The 13,452-nt window shown below is 37.6% G+C and overlaps 1 protein-coding gene across 3 annotated transcripts; it reads right to left on the minus strand.

Annotated features, from left to right (window-relative positions):
- Positions 1 to 2,063: 2,063 nt before the first annotated feature.
- On the minus strand, positions 2,064 to 9,728 carry LOC143880472 (GPN-loop GTPase QQT2-like). Of its 3 annotated transcripts, none has more exons than XM_077383514.1 (7): positions 9,612 to 9,728; positions 9,114 to 9,263; positions 8,740 to 8,878; positions 8,399 to 8,625; positions 7,960 to 8,250; positions 2,769 to 2,974; positions 2,064 to 2,644 (listed from the first exon to the last, which is right to left on the minus strand). In XM_077383514.1, the coding sequence occupies exons 2-7, from the start codon at positions 9,207 to 9,209 to the stop codon at positions 2,371 to 2,373; spliced, it is 1,233 nt and encodes a 410-aa protein (XP_077239629.1). In that variant the 5' UTR covers positions 9,210 to 9,263; positions 9,612 to 9,728; the 3' UTR covers positions 2,064 to 2,370. The 3 variants fall into 3 exon arrangements, with proteins under 3 accessions (XP_077239629.1, XP_077239628.1, XP_077239630.1); XM_077383513.1 differs by having other exon boundaries at positions 9,560 to 9,726; XM_077383515.1 differs by having other exon boundaries at positions 9,661 to 9,685.
- Between the last annotated feature and the right edge of the window lie 3,724 nt (positions 9,729 to 13,452).

Raw genomic sequence — 13,452 nt, forward strand, 5'->3', positions numbered from 1 at the left:
TATCTTGGATGTTTCATTATACTGTTTCCTACATGCTACTACAATGTTTTTAAATTTCCACCGAAACCGACACGCATACTGAAACCAAAACTGTTAGTGATACAGTGCATTTTATATAATTATATTTATATTAAAAGCATGTGAAATGTGGTGTATTTATTATAAATAAATATTTTATTAATCACATGTGATATGTAGTACGTACTAAATTACCAAGCATGCGCGACAATTAGGTGTTCGTTCTTGTTAAGACGTTTCATTTTGAAATTCTATCATTTGATTATGTTTTCATACATTTTCATGTTTTACAGCATTTTCACCAAAATTTTAAATTCAAATCGAACCGTTTCTATTTCCGTGACGACCAAAACCGAAATCATAATTTAAAACCTTTACCATTTCATGCTGGAGCCTACTCTTGTTAGGTTGACGAATCCCTGATCCATTGGATGCCATCTCAGAGGCAGGTGGCATGAAAATCAAAACATATGCTATCTCATCTTTAAAATGCACAGCTTTTTCTATTATATTGTAGATCAGTTTGAAGCTTAATCTTATATTGAACCTTCCTTTGTGTATACCTTTAGCCGTTTGGTTTGTAGAGAGCAGAATTAGGATAGCAGAGAAACTGGGTTCCTCATTAAAATCAGAATGACCCCAAAAAGCAGGTCGAGGTGCACCTCCAGCCGGGAGCTGGATTTACACTTTCCCTTGAAAGATTTGAACAAGGAGTATTGTAGTAACCAAGTCATCACTTCCATCGTAATATAAGAAGCCATGCCAATATTATATAGTGGGTCTTCCCACCTTTGGTTGATCCAGACTATCTACCTAGCAGGCCCCATCTTGGACCTCCAATAGAAAAAAAAAACCAAGCTGCTTGGATGGTCTTAACTATCTCATTAAAAAGGAAAACAGTGGATGGTGAAAAAACTAAATATAGACAATAAAGTCCACATTCAACCAAAAATACATTTAATTGGATAGTTAGAATTGCCAAATTAGTGTCATTTTGGGTCGTTGGTAGTAATTTAAGCATTCTATAAGAGTGGAATCCCAATAATTCCACCAATTCTTGGTATATTTTGCTTTCTTTAGTATTAATATTATCATTAGAGAGATTTCGGCTTCAAGGGGCATTTTTGTTATCAAAGTTAGCAGTGGAATCCCATAAAGGCCCTAGAGCATTTGGTAATTTCACTACAAGTGTGTCAATGGGTTGTATCAATAGGTTTATGGACCCAAACTTAACCTTGTTATCAGGCTGAACAGGGTTCAGGCCCATTAAGTTTTTATTTTATTTTATCGGTAAGTTGGGATCGAACCTGAGACCTCAAGGTTGGGAAACAAGGCCTCAACCATTGAGCTACGGGCCCAACCCCGTTCAGGCCCATTAAGTTAATTAGTATGCATGTGATTAGGTCTAAGAAGTTAAAACTTATAGAAAATAGATGTTTTGAATTTTCAGTCTCATTGGGTAATCTTGTAACATGTTTGACCAATAAAGATTGAGAGATGTCTTGGGATATGGGGAGGTTCTTTGGGCATTTGCAGGCCCTATAGGTATTGCGGATGTAAGTGAGGCGGAGGTGCGTGCAGTGCATCAAGGCATTAAGCTATTAAATAGTAATAATGGCCTGAATAATATCTTTGTAGAAGGGGATTCTGTCATTGGTGGCTTAGAGGTTCTCATCATCACCCATGGAGATTTGATCGGTTTTTTTTTTTTTTTTTTGAATGGTAAGATTTGATCATTTCTTTGACAAGATTCATGATAGGACGGGCTCTTCATCTGTTGTTTTTCAACATGTTAGAAGATTGGCAAATGTCGTTGCAGATAGTCTCGCCAGGGTTGGGGTAATTAAGGAATCACTAGAAGTGTCTGATTCCTTGCCTCCTTGAGTTTTTATATTTTTCCCTTGCTGTTCTCTATTTTTGCTTTGCTATATTTTAGGGTTTTCCCTTTTCTGTATTGTCCATCTGTCTTCCTTTTTATAAATAAAGTGGCCATCATTAAAAAAGGGGGGTTTTTGGAATCAGCCAAAAGGAAACCAAGTACAAGGTGCTTAACAAGCAAATGTATATGCTTGCGTTTCCAAATCCTACTCAAGCTACATGTAAATATGTAATAGTACCCCGAACTACAAGAGCTACAATTCGAGAACAAAGTTCACAGCTGTAAACACAAACCAGAACATTACAGCTAATATACAAAAAGTCAAACAATTAAAACCTACTAATGAGATGGCTCACAATTCAAGTTCCATCCAACAAAATCGGTGGAATCTAATTTTAAAAGAGGGGGAGATCTTTTTATACAGGAATAGTTTAAAGAAACCATATCAAAGTCACTTAGAATTACCTTTTACCTTAGAAGGAGAACCTAGCAACCTCCTCATCTTCACCCTCTTCTTCTTCGTCATCCTCCTCTGAAAATTGTTCAATTTCGTCTTCTACTTCTTCTTCTTCATCTTCTTCCTCATCCATCATGCTTCTACTGGCTTCTTTGTTCTTCAAACCTGTGCTTAACACCACAGTTTCCCCACCTGATTTCTCCATGTCCTTCCTCAGCTTATCCATATTCACTCGCTGCCTCTCCGCCTCCAAACGTTCCTTCTCAGCTCGTCTCTTGTCAAGATCAGCTCTGTCATAAGAAAAGGGGAAGAATACAACCCATCAGTAGCTCTCCAAAAAAAAAAAAAAAGGACGTTTCACACCAAATTTGAAGTTTTGATTAAAGGAGAAGAATATTGATGTGAGGTTAATACTTGTAGTTATCCATGTATTCATTAGCACTTGCTTCTATGGCATTAAAGAATGCTTCCATTCCAGCACCAGAAACTGCAGACACTCCGACAGAACGGAGATTCTTATAAAATTCATCAAGAACAAGGGAAAGGCTTCTCGTTAGCGTTGAGGTGTATGAATTGTCAGACTCTAATGCTGCCTGAAATACCTCAAAATCTTCCATCCACTGTTACCCAAACATTACACAATAGGTTCCATTAAGAATCAATATCAAAGATACAATAATAGGAGAAAAGAGAACATTAATTCTAATATTCCATGAGTTGACACCTTCAGACTACAAATTGAATTATGTCATTCCTTTCAAAGAAACATGCTTTCTTGCATGAAAGTTTTCTACAGAATTCATTTAGTGATTACATAGTAGAAAGAAGAATTTTATTGTTTAAAATTTTACGCTGGTCGCTGTAATTATATTAGCACAGTCCTGCTAAGTTTTTAATTCAATTAAACCTTCTAGTCTCATTACTTGGATGCTCAACAGAAGTACAAAGAGAAATTTGTGTTGGCCAATGTGCATTATAGCATGGCAGCTTGACAAAAAAAGAAGAGAGCAGGGCCATCTCATTCAATGTTTGCTACAAGCTAGAAGTGATAGAATCTCCCTCCCTCCCTCTCTCTGCATAGTTCACGTATGGCCAGACCAACATGGTTCAACATGAACTTGGGATTCAATTAAGGAGCTGCATAAAAAATTCAACTGCTATAAAGGAGAGTACCTTACCACGGGAAAGAAAGTACTGCTATTCTGAATGCTACAGAGCCTATAGGGTTAGATAGATCTTGGGTTTCCTACTATGTGTTGAAATTAGAGTTTTAAATTTCCATCGAAATCAACAGAAAACAGCATAAATGTTTCCTGGAATTCATACCAAAACCGAAAAGCATAACGAAACCAAAAGCATAAGTGTATTAGTCATAATTATATTTATATGAATTGCATTTGAAATGTAGCGTATGTACAGTGTATAAATATTTATATGAATTGCATGTGAAATGTTGTATGTATTGCATCATGCGATGTCGATTTCACTAGGTGTTTGATGTTGTTAAACAATTGTGTGTGTGTTTTTGCTTATGTGATGGTTTTTTAGTGTGTATTTGTGCTTATTCTAGTGCTTTCTCAAGTTTCATCTTAAATGTCCATCATTTACATATGTTTTCATAAATTTACAGGCATAATTTTCCCTTTGGAAACGAGTGTAAAAAAACACATCATCTTCTTTTAACTCATTTTCTAATTCATGTCTAGAAAGACACACTATATCCTTCCCTTTTTTTGAAATTTGACTCTCCTTTGGAAGGCATCAAGGTGAATTCCTCACCATTCATATAGAGTATAGACATTCTTTCAACCATCGTGTATGGATCCACATTGCCAAGGTCTCCCAAGCAAAATGTAACGTGAATCCATAGGTACTATATCACCACACACTATCCTTGTACTTGTTTCCTATAGAAAATGAAATTAAGCACCGTTGAAAGATTCGCCTCATTAGAATTATTCAGCCATGCTAACTTGAATGGTTAAGGGCGTGTTTCCATCCAAGGTTTTCAATTTCGACCGAAATCCGAAATTTCGGGTTTCGGTTGAGACTGAAACCGAAATGGGGTAAACTCGAAACGTTACAAAATTTCGATCGAAATTTCGTTTTCCCTGAAATTTAAAGAAAATCACCAAAAAAATCTGGGCTTTATTAATTATTTAATATTATCCTGAAATTTCAAGGATTTCACCGAAATTTTTTAGAGGAGAAAATAATAAGCTATTTTATTTCGAGAGATTTCGTCCGAAATTTTCGGTTTCGGTGAGAACCGAAACGCATACCGAAACCAAAATTTAAAACCTTGTTTCCATCTTCAAGTTGATCAATTTCACCGCTTCATAAGAGATTTTAGAAGTACAATAAAATATCCTACTAACCAAGCATAAAGAATATTAACCACCCCCCCCCCCCCCCCCCCCTCTCTTCTGGAACACACCCAATACCTCCATCAAATTCTTCCCCATAGACTTGCTCTCCTGTGTCTTCTTCCATTTCCTAAGCTTTTTTTTTAATGGCACTTCTATTTCTTAAGCTAGGAGTTATTTTCGATCTGAGAACATTTGAATGAGATGTCCCATCTTTTCACATTGGCTCTATTAGGGACTATTTTGGATGAAATAGCTTGTGGTGCCATGGAAGTACTTGTGCATGGTTCAGAGGGCTGTAAATTTCCTTAATTTGAACCTTATCAGTGTACATTTGAAGCCGGTGAGAAAGTTAGTCGATTGTTGCCCGGAGCTGAAGAAGGTCTAAACGACAATATCTATTGAATTTCCTCAATGGCTTGGGCCTTTATGGCTTTACTTGGGCCTCAAAACAGTACTTAAAGTGCGGGTGCATAAAGTATCATGAATGGAAGGTCTCAACCTGCTTAAAAACCTCGCAATTAATTGCTCTTGGGTGTCCCCCAACCAACTACTAGCAAGTAATTTGTAGAACTCCATATATTGAGCAACCTTTTTTGTACCTCGAGTCATTCATATAGGGTTTGCTGGTAATTGAAGGAGGTGAATTCCTCTACCATTAATTACTTCATCTTCCCCTAAGTAGTAATTTCCGATTGGAACGATTAATCCCTTTCAATTTTTATCAGTTCCTACCACGCCACTGCATGGCCTATGAGCCTCAAAGCCACTAATGATGCCTTTCATTTCCAGGTAGCTCCTTGTAGTCAAAACTTCCTCCATTGGAAATACCCAATCAAGATACTCTTCGGACTCTAATCCGCCAAAAAATTCAGGAATTTTGATCTTAAGCCCTCGCTCCCATCGATTATTCTCTTCTCAAATACAACTTGTGGGCTGAAATTGCTGTCGAGGGGGATACCGGTTTGTGGGCTAAATAAATTGTTCCCTCATTTCTTTTATCTCTTGATCATGCTTCTCCGCTTATTGTGGAATTGTCTCCCAAACATCATCAAGATTCTTAATTTCTTGAATCTCTTCACTAGAATTGAGACAAGAGGGATTTTTAGGAGCCACCATAGCTCTGATGCCAAATTATATAGAACTAGTCTAGTAGCTGCCTAAGGCACCGTATTCACAATCCATGAGGCTTTGAAAGGTAAGGTAAGTGCTAATGACCATGGCCTTGGTTTTTAAAAAATATATATATATTTCAGCATTTATCATTTACCAATCCTTTTTTTTTTAAATTGTTATCATCTACCAATCCTATTTCCATTATTGTTTCTAGTGATTTATCATGGAGGCTGACAGATCTGATTCCGTCACAATCAATTTTGATGTACCCAACTATTCCATGTAGAAATTCCATTTTCGTATAAAAAACAACAATCTTAAGACAAGGAGATGATGGTTCAATGAAAGATGAATAATGCAAGAGTAATTACAAGGATTCAGGATTTTGTTGAGCCTTCTATAACCCTAAATCTTTGATCATATCAGACTTGTAAAAAGATGCACAATTATCTATAAAAGATCTATTTTTTAGCGATAAATTGATATATGATCTACCGACATGCTAATGAGGACCGTGTGGATTATGACATCTCTCAGTAATCTCAAGGTAAAAAAGGGATATTTAGTCCTCATACTACAGATTCATGGACTTATCGAGGAGCAAGATATTTTCTCTCTTTAGAAGATTTTGGACAACACATGTAAGGAGTTTATGCAACTCAAAGAGATAAGTTGATTTGTGAAAAACAAAATGAGCGATGTGAGGAATAGTAAATTCCAAATATTTATAAAATATTAAGACAAATCTTGAAATAATTTGGAATTATAAATGATGTGTGTTGAGATGCAGGAGGGAAATATTCACATCCAGTAAGAGGAACATAATACAGGGAATGGAAGAGAGAACTTGCAAGCAACCCCAAACACATAGCACTAGTCCCACACAGCTACTCAATACAGATCCTCAGATGTGATAAGCCCATTCAATTACCTTGTTAATAGGTCCTGACAGTCTATCATATTGAAACCGCACATGCCCTATCTTACACAAGCATAGGACATGAGAATGATAGTGTTCTATGCCGGGATTTGCAACTATCAATTTGAGGATCCTCACCTTTGTTAAAAAATTTGTGCTTGATATTTATGGAACTTGAAAGTTAAACTTTATTAAGGTTTCCAATAGTAGCAGGCATCGACTTCATGGGCTTAACGGGTCAAGTGGTAAGCGCTCAATTATTATTATCAATGGCTCAACAAAGAGTTGAACGTTGTCATCTTTTTGACATTTTTAATGTGATAACCAGGTTGGGAACTCGTCAAATTCTTCAGATTCATATGATAGGATAGATAATAAGTAAACAAAAAAAAGATGAATGAAGAATATATTCATTCATGCATGGCACCATGATTTGATGTGTAGAAAAACCGAGAGATACCTTTTTGACAAGGATCAACTACAATGTGCTGCAAAACGATAAGAAAAGATGCAAGGAACATAATCACAAAAGAAACACAAGATTTACGTGATTCGGTAGTGTGCCTAAGTCCACGGGACAAGTGTTTCCACTATTTCGGTTCTAGGGTTACAAACTCTTCTTCTTCGCCAAGAAAACACAAATGAAATCTCTACACCCGTAACCCTAACATGTGGCTTATATATCAATGCCACTAATAAAGAAATTTACCGAAATACCCTTCACACTAAAACTGTAAATTAAATTTTCCTTCGGGGCAGTGGCCTGGAAACCCGGTGCGCTGCCCCTTGCACCTCCAGCAAGCTGACTGCGCCCGTGTGTGCTTCGCGCACATTAGTCCGTCACGGACCTATACAAAGCCAAAATACAAGACATCTACACAACATGATGTCTCTATCTAGCATGACTGCATGAGAAAAGAGGCATATCTTTTGCTCAATTCAATTTATGGCTACAACTCTAAAAAATAGTAAGTTTTATATCGGCATATGGATAATAGATTTGAAGAGTCACATGCATTGTTTAAACATAGACAAGGAGTACAAAGGAAATTAAAAATAATAACAAGACAGAGACAGAGAGACTATAATTTCAAGAGCATCCTATTTTGGCATTGCCATAGATGCTTCTTCAAAGAAAATTGGTCAGTGATTGAAGCATTCAATTAATATGGAGAGAATCATCTAGTAGGGACTTCATATATACCTCTAAAGCAAACTGATGTTGGGCAACATCTATCTTGTTAAATGCCAAAACCAGAGGCAGGCGTGTCTTGTAGAGTATACTACATGCATAGAGCATATTACTCATGAAAGTTACTGGATTTGCCGAACGAGGTGTATCAACCACATAGGCAATGACAGTGGGAAAAGTTGAAGCAAAAGCCTCTGTAATTATTGCTCCTGAGGCAGACCAAGTGAAAATTTCAATTTGACCAGGGGTGTCCACAAGAACATAATCAAGCTGATCTGCTCGCTTCTCAATAACTGATACAACCTAAAATTAGACGATATCCAAAGTAGTTAGGCACAAAATGACTCAAAAACCTCCTTTTCAAAAAAAAAAATGACTCAAAAACCTGAATACAAAAATCAACATAAAGAATAAAAACTAAGGACTAAATAAAAACTCATGTTTAAGTTACCTCATCAAACTTTGTAGCAAACAAATTAAGTGATGTGAGTATCCCTCCATTTGGACCAAGATTGAACTCTTTCATCACTTCTTTGTATCGAACAGTGTCTCTTATATCGATATTTGCACCATATGGAAGGGACATAACTGCTGGGTCAAGGTTCAGCACATAACCCCGAATATTCGAAGCTTGTGTATGACAAACCAAACGATGAAGAAACGTTGTTTTTCCACTTCCTACAAGATCACACATTTGGTTTTCGATTTAGAACATAAATAGGTAATTAGAGAGATGAATCCCCACCAAACATATAAAATAGACGCAATGTTAAAGAGGGGTAGATTACATGCCTGCCATTCCTACAACAATAATAATGACTGGTTTTCTCTTGAAGATAATTGATGAATTCATTTCACTACCAGACGACGATTCCTCTATATGTAGTTTCCCCATTGACTTAGAAAGCTCCTCTTTCTCATTGCATTTTGACTTATATAAGAAAAGTAAAGGTGTTAAGGAAAATCACATGCAAAAATGCATAAAATCAAATAGGGTTCTGCTAATTTCACACTTGTTTGATAAAAAAAAAGTCTCGAAACATCTGTAAAAGTCTCAGAACATAGGTAAATTATGTTTCCAATGCACCATAACGAGTTAGCAAAACCAAATCAAATACTAAGAATTTTCAAGATTAAGAAAAAAAAAAGTTAAATGAAGTGATTACCCCACTGCCCGAGGATTCGTGGGAATCCAATTGCATCGATACACCTTCGTCTACTGATCTCGACTCTGAATTATGAGGATCCGAATCCATATCCATTTCAATATCAAATTCCAACTTCAATCTTCCTTAACATTCAGATGCATTCCCCAACTGAAAACAAATTAAGATACATAAAATGCACCATTAGGCGTGAAAGAAAAATGGTATAACCACAAATTGAAAATATTCTCATGGGTTTTAAGTAAAAAAAAAAAAAAAAAACTCCTTAACATTCAGATGCATCTCCAACTGAAAACAAATGGGTTTTAGGTTAAGAAAAGAAAAATGTTATGAAAGCAAATTGAAAATATTTGTCATGGGGTTAACGATAGTACGTAAATTCTACGTGGGTTTTAGGTTAAGAAAGAGAAAAAGAAAAATAAGGTAAAAAAAAACAGTTCGGATACTTGGATTTGAGCTGATTTCTTTTGCCTTGGGAGTTTGTAAATCCGAACTCACAGGAAAATCGGATTTCTTTTTCGTTGTAAGTTTGTAAACCCTAACTCACAGGCAAAAGCCTCCAAACGCTAGGGTTTTGCAGACGTAGACATCAAAAGAACCAAATGAGAGAGAGTCTAGGGTTATGAGGGTTTGAGATTCAGAGAGTTTTTATTAAAAACCGGTCCCACAGATTCCACACCTAGTGGGCCCAAGCTTAAGCAATTGAGAAGTCATAATTATATTTAAAGAAGTGTAGTAGCTAACTTAGCTTAGCTACACCGGCGGCTTAAAATATAATGGCCCCACATTGTTTCGGTGATGCAAACCATTCATTTGATAGGCCCTCACATAGATAGGGTGTGCCCAAAAAATCAGCCCTATAGGATGATCCCAACCCTATGATTTGTGAAGGCAAAAATTGACTTGTAAAAACCTTCACAAATCTGTTCATTTTTTCCTCCGCAGTTTGAAGGATTGGGATCATCCTATATTTGTGAGGGCCTATCAAATGAGGGCCCACTGTAATTTAAGCCATCAGTGTAGCTAAGTTAGCTACACGTATGTGTAGCTATGGTTTTAAATTTCGATCGAAATTTCAGACTTTGGCAGAGATCGACGCCGAAACTACACAAAACCGAAATGGTCATTTATTTCGGCCGAAATTTCGGTAATTTTAGCCGAAATTTAATAATGAATAAAATATATATTTTTTGTACCAAATTTCTACCGAAAATTTGAAATTTCAAGGTCTGAAACCGGTACCAAAACCGAAAATTTAAACCTTGTGTGTAGCTACACTTTACTCATATATTTATATCCAGTCAAATGTATTTTAGTGGTTGAATGTGTAGAATTGCTTCAATCATAGCCGTCCATCTGTAAGTCCTTGATTTAATGATCTGGTCCGTTCGATCATCATCATCATCTATGGGGAGTCCAACTACTCAATCGGCGAGGATCAATTTTAGCGATCAAACTTTCGATCCTGCATGGAATAAACATTTCGATCAATTTTAAGGGTCTATCTATAAAACGGAGGGGATAGGATCAAACTATGGAGATTATTTTATCAGCAGCAAGGCCTATTTAAGTTGGGACCAGCAAATGAATAGCTTGCATCTTCTAACAAGATGGGGCCATGATTTTTTTTTAAAAATGGTGTCTCATGTTTAGGTGCATAAAAAATATATGATGACACCTACCTTGTTCAAAGTCAAAGATCTAAAGCATTTAAATGTAAGGTTGGGACCCAGGGTTCGTGTTCAAAGGTTGAATGAGAGAGAGAGATGCCTAGCTTGTTCAAAGATCTAACCCATTCAATTGTTGGGCTCCAAGGCTTATTTAGTTATTGGGCCGTGGTTATTGTTCAGAGAGAGAGAGTCCTAGTTGTGTGCTTCAAAATGTCAAAGGAGGTGAGCGGGGACTTGTTCAGTGCCCTAAAATGAAGTACCATGTACATTTTACAAGGCCATTTAAAATTAAATTTCTAGGCTGAGATGTACCTTGATACCTCTCACCCTTACTTAAAATCGATTTCCTATGTTTTGGTGTACCAACCAACCCTCTCAACCTCAATAAAATTATAAAATCTATGCTATTTCTTTTATTTACTCCTCTCTTTGGATGCTAATTAAAAATCAAATTCTTAAGTTTGGGTGACCAACCGACCCTCTGAACCATAATAAAAGGCTGTATATCGGCATGATAATGTTTTGATGATGAGACAAACTCACCTTGTTTTACACTGTTTAACCAGCTGTCAAAGGCTATTACAATTCCCCCAAAAGGCTCTTAGCGGCCCATTAAAAAGTACAAAACAAGCCGAGTTCGCCCCATTATCAAAACATGGTTGTGCGGATATCAATGTCCCTAATGATTAAAATTATAAAATCTGTCACTAACAACTGCATACTTACACCCCAGTAGCCTTTTGACAGAGCTAAATTTTCAAAGAAATGCCATCTCCTCTAATACTGTAACAGTTGCTGCCATTACAATATCGGAGGAAAGTTTGGTCCCAACTCTAATAAAAACAGTCCACACTTTCTTGCCTTTTTCTGCATGTGTCGTGAAAATAGGAACCTGTCCTTACTTGAAAAATCCATCTTTTGTTTACCTCTCTCTCTCTCCCTCCCATCCTTCCATGTGTACGATCGAAAAAATGATTCTATTACATTGGATTGGCTTGGATGGTGGATTGATCACGGCCAAAAAAATAACAAGAATCATCGACCGCCATATATGTCTTTGAATGTCTACGATTACTCATTCGAGCACCAGTAAATCCATACAGTATACAAAGGCCATGATTGGCTGCTATAGAATTTTTTTCCATGTAATTTTAGTTTATCAAGTGGTGAGAGGGTGGGAGGAGACTAGAGAACATGAGGGAGAAGAGGGTGAGAAAAGGCTTTAAAAATAAGGAAAAGAAAAACTCTAATCAAAACATAATTATCTTTTGGGAAAAATACAGATACACGCCCCTCAGCTATGGCCAAATTCCACTTCTAACCCCGTGGTCAAGGTGGCAAACGGGCCGCTGCCCGGCAAGGCACGGATGGCTACAGTGATGCGTTCCGTGCCGGGCTTGGTTGGGCGGGCCGGCACGGCACTGCCCGTTTGCCCACGCACAGCACAGCCTGCAAGCTCGGTTCCCCCTTCATAAAATGTATTTTTTTTTAAAAACCCGAAAATACCTCCCAAAAGTTGTTTCAAACGGCTAGTTTGGGGGTATTTTCATCCAAAACATATATTTTCAAAAAAAAAAAAAACACGGCCCGGCCCAACTGGCCGCTGGCAGTGCCGTGCCTAGCCTCGAGGATTTCGGCCCGTCACGGCACGGCTCATGACCCCTTCCGTGTCGTACCGTGCCCGGCCCGCAGGCCTATCCAGGCCTCATTTGGTAGGGCCGTGCCGGCCCGGCACGGCACGTCTGCCACCTTGACCCTGTGGTATCGAAGGTACCAAAGACACCCATTCAACTTTCTAACATTTTTAATTAGACCTTCTGATTTTTCATCCTATAATTCAAAATTCATCAAAGACACCCCCTGATAATTTCTTTGTTCCCGTCCACCCCGTAACGTAAGAAGCATTATTGAAATATGAGAGGATGTCTTTGGTGAAGTCGATACCACGGAGTGGGAAGTGAAATTTGGCCACAGTTGAGGGGGTGTAAATGTAATTATCCCATATCTTTTTTTGGGGTACTAATATCATTAACTTTTGCCATGCTTTGTAGGCAATTCTTACTGTCTTCATTCATGCGATCTCAAATCCCTTTATCTCTCACCAACCCCTACCCCTCTCTCATCCCTTACTAAACTAATAGTCCATGTAAAAAGTTCATGGTTGCCAAATGGGACCCAAGCATGTTTATTTCCATTGTCTTTCATTTTCTTGCTATGGAAAATTTATACAATTTAAGTGCACCACTGTTTTGATAAACATGTACTCCCATGTTTGTCGTGTAGTATTTAAAGGGTTGCTAGAGGAATATTACGGTCCTCAAAAAGCTCTTAGAGCCCTTTAAAAGAGCGGATGTTCATCAAAACATTGGAGAGCCAGAAGCATTTCCCATTTTTTATTGGATTTTTAAAAAACACGAGGCGCATCATTTTTACATCCCATGTTTTGACAAGGTGATGCTCATTTTACATCCAAAGCAGGGTAGGGCCCACCATTTTACACCTCATGTTTTGACATGACATGGCCCACCATCTCTGCCCAAACCCATGACAACCGTGAGTAGGCCTGCCATCTCCACCCAAATCCTTGTATTAAAGTGGGGCCTACCATTTAGTCATTTACACCATGTTTTAATATGGTGGGTCCCACCAACACAACTCAAACGGCCAAA

Source organism: Tasmannia lanceolata, unplaced genomic scaffold (assembly GCF_043159265.1).
Source record: "Tasmannia lanceolata isolate RefF3 unplaced genomic scaffold, GAP_Taslan_0.1 ptg000006l, whole genome shotgun sequence".
NCBI lineage: Eukaryota > Viridiplantae > Streptophyta > Magnoliopsida > Canellales > Winteraceae > Tasmannia > Tasmannia lanceolata.